At 43.5% G+C, this 21,279-nt stretch overlaps 2 protein-coding genes across 3 annotated transcripts in view; one reads left to right on the top strand and one right to left on the bottom strand.

Annotated features, from left to right (window-relative positions):
• The window catches only part of cenpp (centromere protein P), a 333,753-nt gene that overhangs the window by 91,585 nt on the left and 220,889 nt on the right, over window positions 1–21,279 (bottom strand). The gene's annotated exons all lie outside the window — the stretch shown is intronic.
• The window catches only part of aspn (asporin (LRR class 1)), a 43,887-nt gene continuing 34,541 nt past the window's right edge, over window positions 11,934–21,279 (top strand). The window contains exon 1 of the mRNA XM_086001812.1: window positions 11,934–13,084. Coding sequence (XP_085857938.1) covers window positions 13,034–13,084 — 51 coding nt within the window. The 5' untranslated portion in view covers window positions 11,934–13,033. The remainder of the gene's footprint in view (window positions 13,085–21,279) is intronic.

Below are 21,279 nucleotides of genomic sequence, written 5' to 3'. Positions count from 1 at the left end.
ATGGCTTCAGTCATCCTAATGTTTAACTGGCATGGGGGCCAGGAATGGAAGTTGGATGGTCAGCAGTTTAGTGGGGACAGGTCAAGGGAGTAGGAGGTTTGCATCTTTGACAAGATGAGATCAGAGAAACTAGAGGGAGATGGGGTAGAAACTAGAGGGAGATGGGGGTTCTCATGCATATGAAAAGAGTGGGGGGGAGGAGAGGGGTAAGGTTTGGCTTGGTGGACAAGAGGAAGCAGCAGAGGCAGATTAAAAAAAGTGGTCTCCATATTAGTGACAAAGAAGTTCATGAGCTCCTTGCACTAGATGTTAGAGGTGAGGATGGAGAGAGTGGGGGACAGGGCTTTAACAAGATGGTTGGTAACGGAGAAAAGAAGCTGGGGTTTATCTTTGCTCTCCAGGATGATCGTAGAGTTGGGGCAGTTTTGGCAGAGGAAAGCGGGACTCAGTAGAGCTTGATGTAGTCCAACCCGATCTGGGAATGGATGGCCAAGCCAGTTATGTGCAGATATGTATAAATCTGTGCTGCTTGGACTTAATGAAGCGAAGTTGGAGGCCATACCAAGGGAATGAGCGGGATGGGAGACAGTACAGATTTTGTTGGGGACAAGGGTATTAAAGGTGGAGGCAAGAGAGTGGTTAGGCAAATCAATAGCTGCAGAGGTATCATGACTAATGAAGGGCCAAAGACTCGGCAGTGTGGGGTTTTGAAAGTGCAGTTGTCAGTGACTTGGGGAACATTTTTCCTGGGGCAGATGTGAAAAGAAGTTGGGTTACGGGGATGTGGGTGGTGAAAGATACAAGGAAATGGTCGGAGATTGCCTTGTGAGTGATAGATACCATGGGAGTAGTGAGGCCATCGGTGTTGGCGAGGCCGAGGAGGTGGCTGTGAATATGGGTAGGTGAGTTTATATGGAGGGAGAGGTGCGAGGATTTTCAAGAAAAAGGAGGGATGGAACACTTCCGACAATGTAGCACTGTCTCAGTAGTGTACTGAAGCGTCAGCCTAGATTACATACTGAATTCCTGGAGTAAGGTTTGAATCCACAACCTTCTGACTTGGGTGAGAGTGTCACCATCTGAGCTAACGTCTGAGAGGAGCACTGTCAGATGAGGAAGGCTTACCTCGAGTCTTTGTGGACGAGTGGAAGCCATTAAAAAAGTGAATGTTTAATTTCCCGTCACAATGTTTTTTGCAAAGATATTCCATGGATAGCCAGGAAAATCCATCATATATTTGGAAAATTGTTACCCCAATTGACAAACTTAATTTGCTGAAACTTTAATGAATGAATTTAATGTGAAAAATTCATTCTAATGGGAGACTTAATGGGGTTTTCTACTTCGGTGGGGCAGAAAACCTGTGTTAACGGATTGGCTGTAGATTATACTCTCAGCCTGATTTTCTGGAAAATTGGGCGGGTTGTATAATGGGTGGCCCATCTGATACTGCCAGTTTTCCACCCGACCGAAGTTGAAAATTACTCCCGATATCTCTGCATCATGTATTAGCCTTTTCAGGACACAAGTATAAAGCACAACATGGTCCCCTTGCACCTTCATCCATATAAAAATATCAACTTTTTGATATTCTTAATGCTGGGATCTCTGGATTGCACTGTGGTCTTAAGGAAACCTCCATGAGCCTTGGAGCTCTTGAAGAGGCACAGGCTCTTTATGGGTTTCTATTCCACCACCCCGCCCCTACTTTTTACAGCACCTTTTTAGTACTGTGTTGTTTTTCTCACACTTTATTTTTTACTTAATGCAGCTAGGTTGTGTGCCTGTGCTTTTGTGTGTGAAGCCCTTGGAAGATTTGAGTGTACCAAGGCTTTCAACTGTACATTTCAGATAGAATGGGTGCCCTGCTGAAGTAAAAGTATACATGAAATGCAATAAAAGAGCTGGTAATTTGTGACGAGTCTTGGTATGAGCGAGCAGCAAATGTGGAACATGTTGACAGGTAACATTTTGTAGCATGCAATTTTGGGCTGTCTGCTTAGTACTGTTGAGTAGTCTCACCCTGCTAAATTTCTTAAAGTGTGACATCCGTCACTTACACACAGACTCCATTCTGTACCTTCAGGTTGGGCTCGCCTTCCCTTGCTTCTCATCTTATCCCTCATACAGGCTTGGCAAAGGATATGTACACCGTATGTCTAAGATCCATTTTGAGCCTTTATAACAGCTGAAAAAATATTTGCCTCCATGTATAGTTGACTTTAACTATCTGCATTCCTTTGAATTTGAGTTGCAATCTTGCAGAACTTTCCGGACCTCCCTTCAGTGAGCTCCCAGCTTCAGGAGCTCACACAAATCATCAAAATTCCCGACTCCCGAGAACAGTGGGAGACTGGACTTTGACGAATAGAGAAAACGCTGTATTCACAGACTTCAGATGCCAGGTCCTCGGCGCTGGGACCAGAACATCTAACATCTGCTCTTTAGGAAGGTTGCATGCAACTTGTATGCTGCGTTTTGCAATACTAACCAATACACAGTTGCTACAACACAAATATTTCAGTCATGTCATCTACACTGATGCACATTTCAATGCAGGATTTTCATTGGGCCGTGGAGTCGGGATTGGAGGCGTGGGGGGGTTAAAATCCCGAAATCAGGGGTCCTGACCCCATCCTGCACCCAAACCTGCCTCCATGCCAGTTTCAAAGGAGGCGGGTACCCGCCCCGCAATGGGACCCACCTACCCGAGGCAGGAAGGGATTAGTGCCAATTAACTGCCTGTTAACAGGTAGTTAACAGGCAGTTTTTAGCCTAATCCCTATTTTTAAGGTTGAAGTGTGGGATTCCCGACAGCTCCAAACCACGCCAAGTTAGAGGAGATGGGCCGTCGGGTTGAAGGACTTGGAGGGGTCGAGATGTCAGTGTTCAGGTGAGTGATGTGTGCATGAGTGCAAAGGTAAGTGTGTTTGGTGTGTCTAAAGTGATTAAAGAAGTTTAAATTACCTTTTCTTACCTTTTCAGCCTTCCTTCCTTTAGGTCCTGGGAGTCCCTCATCTCACCAGCACAGAAAGCAGAATGGCTGCGAACTGTCAAAAGTGACAGCCTTCAGCTTACTGTGCAGGAGAGATTTCTAACTGAGTCTGTGGAGAAGGACTCAGGTTAGAAGTAAGACTGTCAGTGTTTGACAGCTTCAAACAGCTGTGAAACGCTGATATTTCATCTGTCAAAATCTCTTGACAGATGGGCCTAGAAATTCAGTGGCCTGCGCCACCCGTTAGCGCCCTAAGAGGGCATTTAGTGGGTTGTACGCCACTGGCCACGCCTCCCGCTAAATTTAGCGGGGCGCTAATGGCGGCGCTAGCCGTTAGCGCTGCGCCGCTACCAATGACGTCATCGGTGTGCGCTGCGACCCGATCGCGAAGTTTAGTAGCGCCCCCTGCTTTAACGCCGGTCACAATTTGCGACCGGTTCAGGGGGGCCTACCCGCGGCGGTAGAGGCGCTGAGGTGCGGGGCGGCCATTTTTTTTGCTGGCCGCCTGCCAGCACCTCTCCGCGCCGCCGTCCCCGGCCTCCTGAGCCCCCCCCACCCCCGCGGAGTGCCGGCTGTGTCCCAAGAGCCCGGCACTTCTCCTCGGTGCCGGGCTCTTTTGCCGGCACTCGCGTTCTTCGAGAAGGGGAGGAAGGCCTGCAGTACCACAGCGCGCCATGCCGCAGCATGTGGCGCTGCGGCATGTTGGGCTGCAATCTTCAGTTGCAGCGCCCCAAGAGGGATGCGGGGCGCCTCGAGTAGCACCGCGCTTCTCTCTGGGGCGCTGAAAGTGAATTTGCAGCGGGTGGCCGCGACTACTTCCAGGGCGGTACTTCTGGCGCCCTGGCGAGGCTGGCGCCCCAAATGGGGCGCCACTGAATTTCTAGGCCATGAAATTTCAGTCTGTGACGTCACCTGTTGCGGGCTCAACAAGGTCAATCAAGTTAAAATTGCGTGGATTGGCCGCATTTCGATGGAGGCGGGACTACAACCCCGAAGGTTGTAGTCCCGCCTCCTACCCGACTCCCGAGTTAAAATCCTGCCCCAAGAGTCCAGCTGTGCTACTAGGCAAGTTGAGACAAATTAGTCAAATTCAAAGTTCAAATAAAATTCCACCAAAAACACTAGTTTGATCATTTGCACATTGGAGGGAGAGGGAGAGAGAAAGGAATGAGGTCAAAGCACCTTTAGCCGCTTTTGGTTGACTCAAAAGAAGCTACCATCAGAAACTTGCAACCAGGCTCTAGGGTAATGAATGGTGTTTGGCATGGGAAAATCTTAAAGAAGGAAACAAATGTATGTAAAATAGGATTAAAAAATATTTAATCTTAGATTTAGTTTCTCAAGGAACTAAGCAGAAGGGAAAATCCATCAAACTGATATTCATACATGGCAACTATAAAACACAACAATCAGCGTTCTAGTGGCACTCTCTGTGCTTCTGCTGATCAAGAACTCGCAAACCAGGCCCCTCTTTCCCGCACCATTCCAGAGTTCCTACCTGCTGCCATTCTGGCTGTGATTGACAGTAGTGGATACTATGGGTGGGAATTCCCACCGATAGTGTACAGTGCTCTCAGGATTACCAGCAGGTTGGAATTCAGGTTCAGTGGTCTTATGTGGTGTGGGGGTGGAGAGAGTGAAGAAACCATGATCAGTATTTTGAAGGGGGGGCAGGAGAAGGGGAGAGAGAGGGTGAAAGCTGGGAGATGTTAGAAGCTTAAAGTAGCTCTTAGGGAGGGCAATAGGGAGGGTAGAAGCTTGGAACAGCACCTGAGACTAGGTCATTGAGACTGGGTCAAATTTCTTATTATAAAAAAAGAGAAAATTAAAACCTTTTTCTCTCACCATAGGTCATCTGCTGCTGCTAGAAACTTTAGAAGATGAAGGAAAGATAATCAATTTTCCAAAATGGCAAAAGTACTTTTCAATAAAAAGGGGAAGAAGTCTTATCCTTTTTAAGATTATTAAGAAGGGCATTGATAAAGATCATTATTGATTCTAAGATACTGGAAAATTTTCACGTGATGGTGGGAAATGCCCCAAACCCCCATAGAAAATAAATCTTATATCCTCAACATTTGAATTCCCTTCTGTGTCACATGTAAAGAAAGAACCTGCATTTATGTAGTACTTTGCACTTCCTTGTGATGTCCCAAATTACTTCAGAGCTGCTGAATTGTTTTTGAAGTCTAGTCACTTGTTATATAAGCAAACAAGGCAGCCAATTGTGCACAAGATCCCACAAACAACAAATGAGATGAAGAACCAGCTAATCTATTTTGGTGTTGTTGGTTGAGGGATAAATGTTGGCCAAGACAATTGGAGAGCTCCCCAGTTCGTCTTCAAAGTGCCATAGAACCTGTTATGTTGATATGACCAGGCAGATGAAGCCTCAGTTTAATTTATCACCTGAAAGATGGCACATCCGAAATGCAGCATTCACTCCCTATGTACTTAAAGTAAAGGAATGTTAGGACCAATTTTCTGAAAGTGCTTGGAGCTCTGCTCATTGGGACTGCATAGCAAGAAATCTTCGGCACATACTCCATTATTGATGTGGAGTTTCCCTGATATGTGTTGCTAGTGGGCGAGAACCCTTGCCAATAAAACACATTCAGAAAATCAGCCCTGTTGGGTAGACGCGCTGCTTAAGTTGCAAACCCCTGTCCCACTGCACTCTCAGATTAATTAGGAGCTTTCACATATCATAATCTTTTATTCAGGAGCAAATATTGAAGCTGTTCATCAGTATTTGCTAGTTTTCTAGGTTGGCATGAATGAATATTTTACAGCAACGTTGATACATATATTATGCTGTTTCAGCAATATCAAACTACTGTAGGAATTGTCGTATTCCTAACAAATAACGGAGCTTGACTCGGAAGAACAAACAGGGCTTTAATGTTGGATTAGATGAAATACAGCAAACAACGGAGATCGATGCAGGAAAGCCATGGAACAGGTCTTTCCCCAGCGGGGACGCCACGAGGACTGAGTAGGCAGTCCCGTGGATTGCGTGATGACGTCATCGCGTTCTTCCCGCGCTTGGGTAGTCACGTGACTTGCGTGATGACATCATCGCGTTTGCCTGCGCTTGGGACAGTCACGTGATGTGCGACGTGACGTCATCACGTTAACCCGCGTCATCGCGTTCGCCCGTGCTCCCAAAGGAGGAAAGCCCCGCACCAGCTACATCGTTACGTTAAAGGGAATTATGTACGGTAAGTAAGGGACACTCAGTGGTACTGCTGCACTACCAGCCTTTTCAGAGTATTTTGTTTTCCACCATGTTATTTCCTTACTAACCAACTTTGCCTTTTTATTAAAGAAGGCTTTTATAAGGAGCCCAGCAGATGCTCTTTCAGAATTTGGACAATAACAGCACCTGCAATAGGCATTACCAATCACAGTAGATAATAAATGGCCTTGTGGAAATTTGGCTCCTCTGACAACTACAAAAGAACATCTGGGTTACTGTAATGGCCATTTCAGCAGTTGTTTCCTTCATTTCTCTTTGTTGGTATATAAAGGAGTTTGTCTTCAATTTTCCAAAATCCAATTTGTTTAGTCTCAGCTTGACTGAAAGACAACAGACTTTTAAGACAAACAGGAAGTCTGAAGCCTTGGTGGCAAGTTTAATGAAATTACTAGAATTTTACATCAGCTTCATATCAAACACTTTGGACAATGTTTCATTTTGTAATTTTCCACTTCCATATCTTTTCAGGGAGTAATCTGTATTTTGGATGTAGTTGAGTAAATGTGGCATGTGTTGTTCTCTTTTCCTCAAACAAAGTTAACAATGCACCAACACGAAATGCAGCCTAAAGTGGCTGTTCAATGATTTGCATTGGTTTACATTATGTTCTTCATACTCAGCAAGATGTGGTCACTTAGAATTTGGTTTGCGGTTGGCAAGCTGCCTCAAAGGGTCCAGAAGCAAATGGTCCCAATAACTTGGTGCTGACTACAACTCTACTGAATCCTTTATGTTTCATTGCCACTGGAACTGCAAAAGAAAAAAGTGGTTTCTTTTCAAAGAACAAGGCCAATAAACAATGGCCCTGGAATGATGCCGTACAGACAGAAATTTCAGATGAAAGTGTTAAATGTCTACTTCAGTATCTTATTTTTAATTCAGCACATTTTACAATTGTGTGCGTGGTAATAAAGCACTGAGAGGTAAAACATGCCAATGAATACTAATGAATTGATTTATATCCAATTCTGGTACTGGTAAAGTGTTTCAGAAATGAATGTGAATCAATTCAGTGCTGGACGTAGGTTATTTAGCGGTAGAAAATAAATGATCTCATCCAGCAATGTGAATCAATAGAGCCAATTTTTCATTTAACACGCAACACAAAACTGGCAATAGCAACAACTTACATTTAAATAGCATCTTAAGTATAGAAAAATATCCCAAGGCTCTTCACAGAGGCATAATCAGACAAAAATGGATGCTGAGCCAAAAGAGAGAGATATTAGGAGGGGTGAGCAAAGCAAAGAGATGGGTTGTACGGAGTATCTTAAAGGCGGAAAGAGGTCAAGAGTCAGAGGGGTTAAGTTAGGGAAGATGCCTAAGATGTTAGAGTCAGAGTAAAAAAGATGTTTGGAGGGATTGTAGGGTTGGAAAAGGTTACAAAGATAGGGAGGGGAGAAGCCATGTAAGAAGTTACTCACAGGAATAAATATTTTAAAATGAAGGTGTTGGGGGACCAGGAACCAATATAGGCCAGCAAAGACAGGCGTGATAAGTGAGCAGAATTTGGTGCAGGATGGGATATGGGGAGCTGTGTTTTAGATGAGCTGAAGTTTATGAAGTGTGGAGAGTGGGAGGCTAGCCAAGAGACCATTGGCATAGTCAAGTCTAAAAGATCAAATACGATCCAGAAGTTGCAAACAGTCTGTTTCCACCCGAGACAGTGGGCGGGGAGGGGGACTGATTCAGTGTCAAGGGTATAGAGTTTGTGACAGGGGCTAAAGGAGATGTCTTCGATCTTCTCAATGTTCACCTAGAGGAAATTGCAGCTCATCCAAGGCTGAATGTCAGGCAAGCAGTCTGACAGCAGAGGTAAGTGAAGAGGTCAAGAGAGGCGGTGGAGAGGTAGAGCTGATGATCATCTGCGTGGTAGTGGACCCCATGTCTTTGGATTATGTTCCTAAGAAGCAGCCTGTAGATCAGGAAGAGAAGGGCATCTAGGATAGATTCTTGGGGGACTTGAGGTACTGGTGGGGGTTGCAGGAAGAAATGCCATTTCTGGAGATGCTCTGGCTCTGACTCGATAGGCAAGAGTGGAACGAAGCGTGGCCAATCCTCCTGAGCTTGTCAATGGAGGGCAGTTTCATTGAAAGAGTGGTCAATACCTGGAATGGTCTTCCAGGTAGGGTACTGGAGATGAAAAACATTCAAGATACAGTTAGATGGTGTGATGAACGAGAGAAGGATATGGTAAATGTTTTTGAATGGATGAGTTAAGGTGGTCCAAATAGTCCCATCTGCATGATCTTGTTCAATGTTTTGGAATATATTTTTATTGAGAGAATAAATTTTATGCCATCATTGACAAAACTATTTTGGAGCAGTGACTGAATCTGACAGTGAGGGAGCTGAACAAATATCAACGGAGATAAGGGATCTAAGTACCAAGTATCGATGATCTTTATATCAACAAATCAGTGCAGAAATTGGCAGGTTAGCCATTAGGGTATTTTTGGTATTTGTTTTCTGGCAGGTTAAGTGGGACGAGGCACTAAGAGGACACGGCATTTATTGGGCGCGGGTGGTGTACATGATCATGATCTGGAGTTGGCAACTTTCTCTTTTACTTGCTGTCTTGGTGTGTCTTTTTGGGGGGCAGGAAGAGGATTGGCAGAAGAGAATTGGTGAAATAGGCAAGAATGAAGGGAGCCCATATGTTTTGGTAGTTTTCCAGTTGTAGATACCACTTGTGCAAAACCCATTCCAACTGGCAATACATCCCACAGCTGTTTTGTTCACATTAACACCAATTCTTGTCTAGTGCTACCCGACTGCACAGAACTGTCCTTATACCTTGCTACTGTACCCGTAAATATTGTATAACCTTATTTGTACTATGACTAATCATAATCTGAAAACTTGGTGTAATTTTTTGGCATTAAAATGGATATCTTTGTGTGCTACTACACTACACTGTTTGAGCATAGTGGTAACTGGTAACTCTTTAACAGAAGTTAACTGAAAACACTGATTGAGCCAATTATCATGGGGAGGAAGATGAAAAGCTGAGCCAAGAAGTAGGCCCAATAGAGATTTAGGCTTTCCAGGTAGGTAGTAAGTGAGATGTATGCTACTTTAAAGAGCTAATAAGTAACTGCCAATATCCAGTCTGTGGCTGTATCATTGACATTTCCACAAGTTTATAGAAAAACAGTTGAAGAAACAATATCCTGCTGCTGGCTTCTCCAGAGTGACTTGTGACCATTATTATTACGGAGCTCAGCATTTAGCATACACTATTTGTAAACACTTTCATTCCCTCATAAGCAAGTAGTCTGTGGTGCCTCAAAAAATGATCTTCACTATAAATGTGCAAAACCTAGGATTAACATCTGACTCCTTGACCCTTATCCAGTTGCATGTTCCTGGCTCATTTGAATAGAATAACCAGCGGTGAGGTGGGCCTTTTGGAGATTTTGGCAACAGTCTAAAATTATGGATCAGGACAGCATTGCAGAGCCTACCAACCAAAATTCCCTTTAAGCTGCGCTCCAGAGGTCCCGCGCAGCCGGTGAGTTGGCTTTTAAATGCAAAAACCGCATATGCGCGGATTTTTGAATGGGCCGCTATCCAATTAGTCCCATTCCCCTGCTTTTCCCCATAGCCTTGCAAATTTTTTCTTTTCAAGTATATATCCAATTCCCTTTTGAGAGTTACTATTGAGTCTGCTTCCACCAGTGCATTCCAGATCATAACAACTTGCTGTGTAAAAACATTTATGCTCATCTCCCCTCTGGTTCTTTTTCCCACACCACTCTTGCGCACAACCTGGCAGTCAATTACAAAGTGGCATTAACAATGGGCAGAAAATTATGTGTGGCAAAGGATAAAATGCATTTTTAAAATTGCGCTTCAACAGACCTTATCACATCTATCAAAAAACGCTTAAAGCATTTCACACAGTGAATTGCTTTGAAGTGCAGTGACTATTATGCGTGCAAATGTGGCAGTCATTTTGTGCATACCAATTTGTTTATTGGTAGCAGTGATTGAAGGAGGATACTTAGCCAGGACACCAGGAGAACGCCATGCTCTTCTAGTAAGGTCATGAGATCTTTCAATATCCACCTGACATCTCATCCAGAAGACATCACATCCGACCAATCAGCATTCCTTTAGTATTGAACTGGAATGTCAGTTTAGATTATGAGATCGAACCTGCAACCTTCTGATCCAGCAGTGAGAGTACTTCAACTGAGTTAAACAGACATGCATCAAAAGCACTCTCAATATGAAGTTGTTGAATTCAAAACTCAGTATTAATGGATGAATAGAGCTAGTCACATTTTTGAATCCTTTTCCATGAAATGATCTAGAAATATGTTATTTTAGTAATCTGCTTCTAAGTTGAAGTTTACTTTAAAGGGGCTAGTTTTGCAAGACAAACCCATGCTGGAATGTGAATCAGAAGCTAGAGAAGGCCGCAGACAATGGCACCTCGTTAAACATTTACCTGAATATGTTCACACCTTTGAGATACAAATGCATCATCCTTTTGGCTTTTGCAGGGAACAAATTTAAAGCAAGTGGGGAAGTTAACCCAGGCAGGTTTGATTGGCAGCTGTACTGCCTGGCCCACAGTCTCAAAAGGAGCAGGAGATAGATACCTACCTTCCTATGCAGGGGAAGTTTTGAACCACAAGGATTCAAGGTCAGTTAGTACATAGTATTTACAGCACCAAAACAGGCCATTCAGCCCATCAGATCCATGCCAGCATTTATGCTCCACACGAGCCTCCTCCCACCCGTCTTCATCTAACTCCATTAACCTATCCTTCTATTCCTTTCTCCCTCATGTGTTTATCTAGTTTCCCCATAAATGCAACTATGCTATTTGCCTCAACAACTCCATGTGGTAGCGAGTTCCACATTCTACTCGCTCTCTGGGTAAAAGGTTTCTCCTGAATTCCCTATGGGATTTATTAGTGACTACTGACATGAATCTGGTCATTCATGTGGAAATAACTTATGAAATGATACTGGGTGGCCTGCTGGTGGCGCTGTCCAGGGAGAGTATAAATAATCGGGCATGGGCCCAGCTTGCTCAGGACATTCTTTAACAGGAACTAGTGAAGGATACAACTAGATCATGTTGAAAAACAGTTGATTAAAGCCTTGTTTAATACCCAGATCAAGTGCCCAGTAGTTTTCTTACGTCAACTACCTTATATTTATGGCCACAAGTTCTAGTCTTGTCTGTAAGTGAAAACCTATGTTTACCGTATCAAACCCTTTCATAATCTTGAAGACCTCTATCAGGTCACTCCTCAGTCTTCTCTTTTCTAGAGAAAAGAGCCCCAGTTGTTCATTCTTTCCTGATAGGTATAACCTCTCAGTTCTGGTATAATTCATAGTAAAACTTTTTAGTCTTTGGTAAGGGAAAAGCCTTCACTCAGACGAAGAGGTTAGAAATGTGAAATTAGCTATAAAAACCTCTTGTTTAAATTAAGTAAGATGACCCACCGAACTGGGGGTAGCGTTACATCGACATATATTTGCATAAAAATTCAAAATAAAGTTTTACAAATTGAACTAAGTAAGTCTGATCACACCTATTGCTCTGCACATTTCACCTTATTGTGGGATACAGCAGTTTATGATTCAAACCAAAACTCACCTCATCTAGTGTTAAGCTAGTCCACGTTCAAAAAGATTTAAGAGATACGCATGTGAAAGGCACAGGTGTTTGGTCCAGATCGGAAGGAGGTGATATTGTTATATCCCTAGTTTATTCTATCATAAAAGTAGATATAGGGCAATGTGAGTCAACTCCCATTACAGTAAGATGCTCAGATCACTTAAAGGTGTGACTGTTGCCACTGAATCCAAGAAAATATCTATGGTAGAGCTAAATTTGTAACATAGCTGTGTGATAAATTACTTCTTCCCCCTCCCATATCAACTTTTTGGTATACTATACGAGTTAGAAAGTTAAAGTCACTAAATTACATGGAATCCTATCAAAGAAACAAGAAGCACATGACTATATGACTGCAATTCAATAAATGCAAATATGTGCACTGTGATTAAAATAGTTTTTGAGGAATGCATTATGTTTATTAGATATAAACTACAGATGATCTGATGAGTTTGTTCTTACACCCATTTACCTCAACATACACATTTCAGGCTTCATCCAAATTGATTTAATATTCTGCGTAACATGTAACTTTCACTTATATTTATTGCATAAACATGGATAAAACAACCGTTGGATGGTTTGAGTGTTGGTCACAGCTAAGAAATACAGCAACCCTTCAAGAGTAAACTTGCTATAAAATTGCATGACTGATGCATTAACATTATTGACATGAACTGTTTTATATCGATAAAATATATATATAAAACTTTATAAAATGGAAAACAAAATCACTCAGGTACACCAACTACTTAAGGTCTCTGTCCTCACTGTAACAAGTCAGGTTGTTTGCACCTAGAACAATAATATTTAGAATGGCGGGACGCCATCTTTTTTATCACCCACGTTGAACTAAAGGACTTTATAGTTATTATAGGAATCATCTAGAAATCCACAGAAATGTTTTGGCTTGGTTACAAGAACTGATGGGAAACATATGAGCACTTACAATGCATTTTCAATATTTGGTTGAGAGTTGCATGAAGTGATGATCCATGAGCGCTTCTGTTTCAACATTATCTGACTGCCAGGGAGGAACCTTCTTTTAGATACAGGGAAATTTCCGTTTCAGTTGTATGTATTATTTACCTTAACTTCCAGATTTCTTCTCATAATTGTTTCTGGAATACAAATCTACATGAAACTGCAAGAGTTTTGTGGCAAGGAGTGTCTTCTAAGCTTTCATGAGGTATGTACGTTTTTAAAAGGCATTTACTATAAAAACATGCTTTAAGGTATACAATAAATGAATTCAAAATACTCATTAGTAAACTAGACATGTACAAGGTTAGGCATTCAAAATGTGTTTTGTGAATTTCTCCTATTTATTTCTTGAATACATATATATCAATCATTGGCGGTAAAGTGTTTGGGATGTCCTGAAGTTGTGGAAGGCACTATATAAATGCAAGTTTCTTCTACCTTTGAACGTCTCGGCATACCAAATATGCAAATTGTGAAATTCTTCTATGTGCACTGGGAAAAATACATTGCAAATCACATGGATGCTACACTTTACCTATTATTTGTGATAAACTATTAGAGTATGCTTCAGCGAGTCACTTTAGATGCAGTTATATTCAAAACTCTGCTCATTTTTGAAATGTCCATTAAAATATTGCTGTTACCATTAATACAATGAGAATGTCAAAAATAAAGTAAAAAATGCACTTCCACTTGAATACAAATATTGAAAATTATATATAGTACAAAATACAGGCAATATACATTTTTACAATTGAATTATTCTTAAATGTTAATTCTATTTACACACTGTGCTAGATACAGTTCTGGCATACATAAAGTTACTTATGGGTTTCTCAGGGAACTTAATGCCTAAAAGTATCTTTCTCAATACAATACTTCTGGCTCACATACAGCAGAGGAGCATAACAGTGGGGGTAATTTTAAGTGTGACAGCTAGCTACTGTAGAAACTAGAGGTAGCTTTCTTCGTTTGTTGTAATGCTCTTAAGTGAACACTGTCATTTACTCACCAAGGATTTGCCCACCAAGGATATACCTCACCCTCTTCAAATGATAATACATTTTTGTATTTTATTATTGCTGGAATTACATTTTTGAACATTTCCAGGTACAATAAGGTAATTGGCAAAAGAACCAGAGGGGAGATGAGGACAATATTTTTAGTGCAGTGAGTTGTTATGATCTGGAATGCACTGCCTGTAAGGGTGCTAGAAGCAGATTCAATCGTAACTTTCAAAAAGGGAATTGGATAAATATTTGAAGGTAGAAAAATTGCAGGGTTATGGGGAAAGAGCAGGAGAGGGACTAAGTGCTCTTTCAAAAAGCTGGCACAGGCACGATGGGTCGAACGGCTTCCTTCTGTGCTGTATAATTCTATGATTATCTGAATATTCACATTGAGTAGTATATTTTGTTTTCTACCATATATATCGTAAAGCAAAAGTTAGCGGTGTTTTGATACATTTTCAACAAATGGCTTTCATTTCAACTATGGAATATCATTTGCAAACAATTCGAAGAAATTCAAACAAAATAGTCCTAATTGTAGCAGTAATAATGTATTACTTTTTGGAAAAGTGTATGAACAACATTATAACAATTAGAAAATTAGTTTGGCCAAAAATGTTGTATTTATGGTGACCAATATTTATAACTGTCCTGAAAAATGTTGCTAATATTCTACGAAGTGTTGAAATCTTAGAAGCAAAGACACAACAAAATAAAGTGCTACTGCAATAGAAAGTAACATAGATGGCAATTATATTTTCCTTTTGATTAAAATAAGAAGCAAAGTTATTCATACAAGTAACATGGAAAACACAATCATCAGCAAATGTTTCCTTTTATAATGCCAAATTTATGTTATACCGTGTTAGAATTTACAACCTCTGACAAAATTAATTCTATACATTTTAATCAATGCCATACTTAACCATGATAGAAATGATTAATTACCCAAGTAATACTAATCCATACAATGTTAATAACTTTGTAGTAAAATTCAGCCCAATAAGCATTTCCTCTATTATATTCCATACTTACCATTTTGTCATGAAACTACTTGGAACTGATAACTTCATGTAGCAATGATACACTTTTAATTAATAAATTAATCACTTAAATGGTCAATCCACCATATTACAAACCTTTCAAACAAACATTCTTCCAAATCATATTTAACTTCCTCAATGAATAGCGTTAATGACCTCCTCGTTAATCCTTGATCAATTTTAGGGTTGAATGAGGCAACTTTCAACTTTGGTGCGGGGTGTAAAACTGGTGTGACTCGAGCCGTTCATTTCTTTTTCCACTTTTTCTCCCCCTTTTCCTTTTCTCTCTATCCCTCCCTGACTGCTCTCTCCTGTCGTCATGCCTCCTTTCATCTCTCCTCTCTCGGATACTTTGCCCTCCCAAATTCCTACCCCAATCCTTCATTACTCTTCAACAATCCTACTCTCCTGCTGTCGTCCCAGGCTTGACTCCCCCTTAGATAAGCCTACAGCTTCCCTCTGTACCTCTCTTGACATCCTACGAAGGGCCCATCGAGGCACTCATCGCTGCCTCCTTACGAGCAGCAACCCCAACTGTCCCATCCTACTCTCTCGCCGACCTTCCCACCCAACGCGCCCACTGGGAGCTAATCTTGCCAATCTCCTCCCCGTCTAAGTCACTCCTCCCAGTGCTGACCCTGTGGACACTGGCAGTGGATCACCCATCACCAACCCTCTCCGCATCTCCCTCCAGAATGTCCGTTCACTTGCGAACAAGGCCCTTGCCATCCATGAGCTTATCGTGGACGATTGCATTGACATCATGGCTCTGACGGAAAATTGGTTGAGGGGTGATGACACCTTACCCTTAAATGAAACCTCCCCGCCTGGCTATACCTTCTACCACTTGCCCCGCTCAGACCGCCGTGGTGGCGGTGTAGCTCTTATCACCAAATCACACCTTGGTCTGTCCCCCTACTCCTCCGGCACTTTCTCCTCCTTTGAGCATCTCACCTTATTCCACCCCCTCACCTCTCATTTAAAATTCTCGTTCTCCACCGCCCACCCAAGTACCATAAAAATTTTATTACCGAGATATCTTCACTGTTTTCCTCCCTCAGCCTCTGCACTGAACGACTTCTCATCCTCTGTGATTTCAACCTCCATCTCAATTTATCATGCTCTCTCTCCTCTTAGTTCACTAGCCTCCTATCCTCCCTTAATCTCTCCCTCCATGTAAAGTCCCCAACCCATATTCACGGCTACCCCCTCGACCTTGCCATCTCTCATGGCCTCACTACTCCCATCGTGTCAATCGCAGATAAGGCCATGTCTGACCACTTCCTAGTATAGCTCTCCACCCACATCCCCCTTCCACTGCCGCCCCTCCCACCCCACCCTGCTTACTTCTGTGTCTGCCCCTAGAAAAACTCTCTCCCAACTGCACTTATGAAATCCCAACTGTCCAGCCTTTGGCCCTCCATTCGCCACGACATTTCTGCATCTACCGATCTACTCAACCACACCCTCACCACCACCTTTGATGCCCTAGTCCCTATTAAAACAATTACTCTCTCTCTCTCACCATGGCCGTTCCCCCTGGTACGGCCCTCATTTTTGCTCCCTTAAGTCCAAGGAATGCAGATTTGAATGGATATGGCGGACAAATGATTTAGCCATTCACCGCCAGATCTGGTTGGACCACATAAAGCATTATCGGGTCCTGCTCTCGTCTGCCAAAATTGCTCACTATTCCAGATTCATTTTGTAAAGCAAAGATAAAACCCGGCTTCTTTTCTCCACTGCTAATCGTCTTCTTAAACCTCTCTTCCCGTCTCCTCCACCCTCACCTCCAACAACAAGTGTGAGGTGCTCATGGACTTCTTTGTGTCTAAAATTGAGACCATCCGTTCAGTTACCTCTGCCACTTCCCTTCCTTCCCCTAGCCCACCAGGCCAAATTTCCACAAAAGTTCCCCCCTGCCCTAGCCCTGAACTCACATCTTTCTCCAGTTTCTCGCCAATCAGTTCCCTCCTGACCACTCCGCGCTCATCTTGTCCATGATACCCACTTCCTGCTCCCTCAACCCTATTCCCATCAAACTGCTGACCACCCAACTTCCTTTTCTGGCTCCCATGTTAGCTGACGTTGTTAATGGTTCTCTCTCCTCAGGTACTGCCCCCCTCTCCCTCAAATCTGCCACCATCACCCCTGTCTCATAAAAATAACCTTGACCCCCTCCGTCCTTGCAAAGTACCTCCCCATCTCCAACCTCCCTTTCCTCTCCAAAGTCCTTGAACATGTTGGCGTGTCCCAAATCCGTGCCCATCTTTCTCGCAACTCCATGTTTGAATGCCTCCAATCAGGTTTCCGTCCCTGCCAGAGTACAGAAACGGCTCTTATCAAAGTCACAAATGACATCCTTTGTGACTGTGACAAAGGTTAGCTATCCCTCCTCGTCCTTCTTGACTTGTCTGCAGTCTTTGACACGGTTGACCACTCCATCCTTCTCCAATGCCTCTCCACCGTCATCCAAATAGGTGGGACTGCACTCGCCTAGTTCCATTCTTATCTATCATTCTTATCTATCTAATCGTAGCCAGAGAATCAACTGCAACGGCTTCTCTTCCGACTCCCGCATTGTTACCTCAGGTGTCCCCCAAGGATCTATCCTCGGCCTCCTCCTATTTCTCATAAATGCTGGCCTTGCCAGCGACGCCCAGATCCCATAAGCGAATTTAAAAAAAAAATCTACATGTTGCCCCTTGGCGACATCATTTGAAAACACAGCGTCAGTTTCCACATGCACACGAACGACACCCAGTTCTACCCAACACCACTCCTCATGACCCCTCCACGGTTTCTAAATTGTCAGACTACTTGTCCGACATCCAGTTGTGGATAAGCAGAAATTTTTTCCAATTAAATATTGGGAAGACCAAAGCCATTGTTTTCGGTCCCTGCCACGAACTCCATTCCCTAGCCACTAACTCCATCCCTCTGCCTAACATCTGTCTGAGGCTGAACCACACTGTTCGCAACCTTGGTGTCATATTTGACCCTGAAATGAGCTTCCAAACACATATCCGCAGCATAACTAAGACCGCCTATTTCCACCTCCGTAACATCGTCTATCTCCGCCCTTGCCTCAGCTCATCCGCTGCTAAAACCCTCATCCATGCCTTTGTTACCTCTAGACTTGACTACAACGCGCTCCTGGCTGGTTTCCCTCATTCTAACCTACGTAAACTTGAGGCCATCCAAAACTCGGCTGCCCGTGTCCTAACTCGCACCAAGTCCCGTTTGCCCATCACCCCTGTGCTGGCTGGCCTACATTGGCTCCCGGTTAAGCAATGCCTTGATTACAAAGTTCTCATCCTTGTTTTCAAATCCCTCCATGGTCTCACCCCTTCCTATCTCTGTAATCTCCTTCAGCCCCACAACCCGTCCCCCCACACCCCCAACATGAGATATCTGTGCTCTTCCAATTTTGCCCTCTTGAGCATCCCTGATTATAATCGCTCAATTGGTGGCTGTGCCTTCTGTTGCCTAGGCCCTAAGCTCTGGAATTCCCTGCCTAAACCTCTTTGCCTCTCTACCTCTCTTTCCTCCTTTAAGACGCTCCTTAAAACCTACCTCTTTGGCCAAGCTTTTGGTCATCTGCCCTAATTTCTCCTTATAAGAACATAAGAAATAGGAACAGGAATAGGCCACTTGGCCCCTCGAGCTTGCTCCGCCATTCAATAAGGTCATGGCTGATCTTGGGCTCAAAGCCACTTCCCAGCCCGCTCCCCATAACCCTTGACTCCCTTATCTTGCAAAAATTTGTCTATCTCCACCTTAAATGTATTTAATGACCCAGCCTCCACAACTCTCTGGGGCAGAGAATTCCACAGATTTACGACCCTCTGCGAGAAGAAATTCCTCCTCATCTCAGTTCTAAAAGGGCGACCCTTTATTCTGAAACTATGCCCCCGAGTTCTAGATTTCCCACGAGGGGAAACATCCTCTCTGCATCTACCTTGTCGAGCCCCGTCAGTATTTTATATGTTTCAATAAGATCACCTCTCATTCTTCTAAATTCCAATGAGTATAAGCCCAGCCTGCTCAACCTTTCCTCATAAGTCAGCCCCCTCATCTCTGGAATTAACCTAGTGAATCGTCCCTGAACTGCCTCCAATGCAAGTATATCCTTCCTTAAATAAGGAGACCAAAACTGTACGCAGTACTCAAGGTGTGGTCTCACCAATACCCTGTACAGTTGTAGCAGGACTTCCCTGTTTTTATAAACCAACTCCCTAGAAATAAAGGCCAACATTCCTTTTGCCTTTTTGATTACTTGCTGTACCTGCATGCTAACTTTTTGTGTTTCATGCACAAGGACCCCCAGGTCCCTCTGAACTGTAGCATTTTGTAATCTCTCTCCGTTTAAATAATAGTTTGCTTTTTTATTTTTCCTGCCAAAGTGGATAACCTCGCACTTTCCCACCTTATACTCCATCTGCCAAATGTTTGCCCACTCACTTAGCCTGTCTATATCCCTTTGCAGATTCTTTGGGCTCGATTTTCCAAGCCCCGAGGAGGCGGGTTTGGAGGCGCGAGTGGTGGGAAAATTGCAGAATCGGGGGGGGGGGGGCAGGAACCCATCCCGCCCCCATGCCAATGTCCCAGGAGGCGGGTATCCAACCTGTGCTGGGAGCCGCCTCCTCGAGGCGGGAAGGGGATTAGTGCCAATTAACTGCCTGTTAACAGGCAGTTTTTTGCCTAATCCCTACTTTTAGCCCTGAAGTGTGGGCTGTCCGACAGCTCCGAACCACGGCAAGTTAGTGAGCCGGACCATCGGTCTGCAGGGGTTGGAGGGGTCGAGATGTCCGTTGTGCAGGTGAGTGATGGGTGCATGTGTGCAGAGGTAAGTGTGTGAGATGTGTGTAAAGTGTTTTAATAAGTTTTACTTACCTTTACTTTCTCCTGCAGGCTTCCTTCCTTCAGTTCTCGGGAGTCCCTCAGCTCACCGGCACAGAAAGCAGAATGGCCGCTGAACTGTCAAAAGCTGCAGCCTCTGCTTTCTGGTCTGGAGAGCTCTCTAACTGAGTCTGAGTAGAAGGACTCAAGTTAGAAGACAGATTGTCAGTGTTTGACAGCTTCACAGAGCTGTAAAATGCTGATTTTTCATCTGTCAAAAGCTCTTGACAGATGAAATGTCAATCACTGACATCACCAGTAACCGGGTGTCCCTTAATTGGCCTGCTGAGCCCGCTGGGCGGGCTTAACAAGGTCAATCAAGGGAAAATAGCGTGGACTGCCCACAAGTCGATGGAGGCGGGACTACAATCCAAAAAGTAGGAGTCCGCCTCCAAAAGCTCCCCATTGACAAAATCGAGCCCTTTGAGTCCTCTGCACAACTTGCTTTCCCACCCATCTTTGTACCATCCGCAAACTTGGCTACATTACACTCAGTCCCTTCATCCAAGTCATTAATGTAGATTGTAAATAGCCGAGGCCCCAGCACCGATCCCTGTGGCACCCCACTAGTTACCGTTTGCCAACCGGAAAATGACCCATTTATCCCAACTCTCTGCTTTGTTAGTTAGCCAATTCTCTATCCATGCTAATATATTACCCCCAATTCCATGAGCTTTTATCTTATGCAGTAACCTTTTATGTGGCACCTTATCGAATGCCTTCTGGAAATCCAAACACACCACATCCACTGGCTCTCCTTTGTCCTCCCTGCTCGTTAAATCCTCAGAGAACTCCAGCAAATTTGTTAAACATGATTTCCCTTTCCTAAAACCATGCTGACTCTGCTTGACTGCATTATGATTTTCCAAATGCCCTGCTACTGCTTCCTTAATGAAGGACTCCAGCATTTTCCCAATGACAGATGTTAGGCTGACTGGTCTATAGTTTCCTGCTTTCTGTCTCCCTCCTTTCTTAAATAGGGGTGTTACATTTGCGGTTTTCCAATCCGCTGGGACCTCTCCAGAGTCCAGGGAATTTTGGTATATTGCAACCAATGCATCCACTATCTCTGCAGCCACTTCTTTTAAGACCCTGGGATGCAGGCCAACTGGTCCAGGGGACTTGTCGTCTTTTAGTCCCATTACTTTACCAAGTGCTATTTCCTTAGTGATAGTAATTGTGGCTCGGTGTCAAATTTTGTGTCTTATAATACTCCTGTGAAGCGCCTTGGAATGTTTTACTACGTTAAAGGCGCTATATAAATACAAGTTGTTGTTGTATTGGATGCCTGTTATACACTCCACCCGATTTTCCACTCCATTGACTTTAATGAAAAGGAGAATCATGCAGGGTACATAATGGTCGATTAGATACGGTCAGTTTTAAGCCCCCGCCGAAGTTGAAAGTTACCCCAATGCGTTGGTGAGCTTATCAATCTTTTTGCT

Source organism: Somniosus microcephalus, chromosome 11 (assembly GCF_052327205.1).
Source record: "Somniosus microcephalus isolate GS21.2 chromosome 11, FLI_Smic_1.0, whole genome shotgun sequence".
In the NCBI taxonomy this organism is placed as follows: domain Eukaryota; kingdom Metazoa; phylum Chordata; class Chondrichthyes; order Squaliformes; family Somniosidae; genus Somniosus; species Somniosus microcephalus.
Note: the sequence above shows the minus strand (reverse complement) of the source record. Positions and strands in the feature narration are given on the sequence as shown.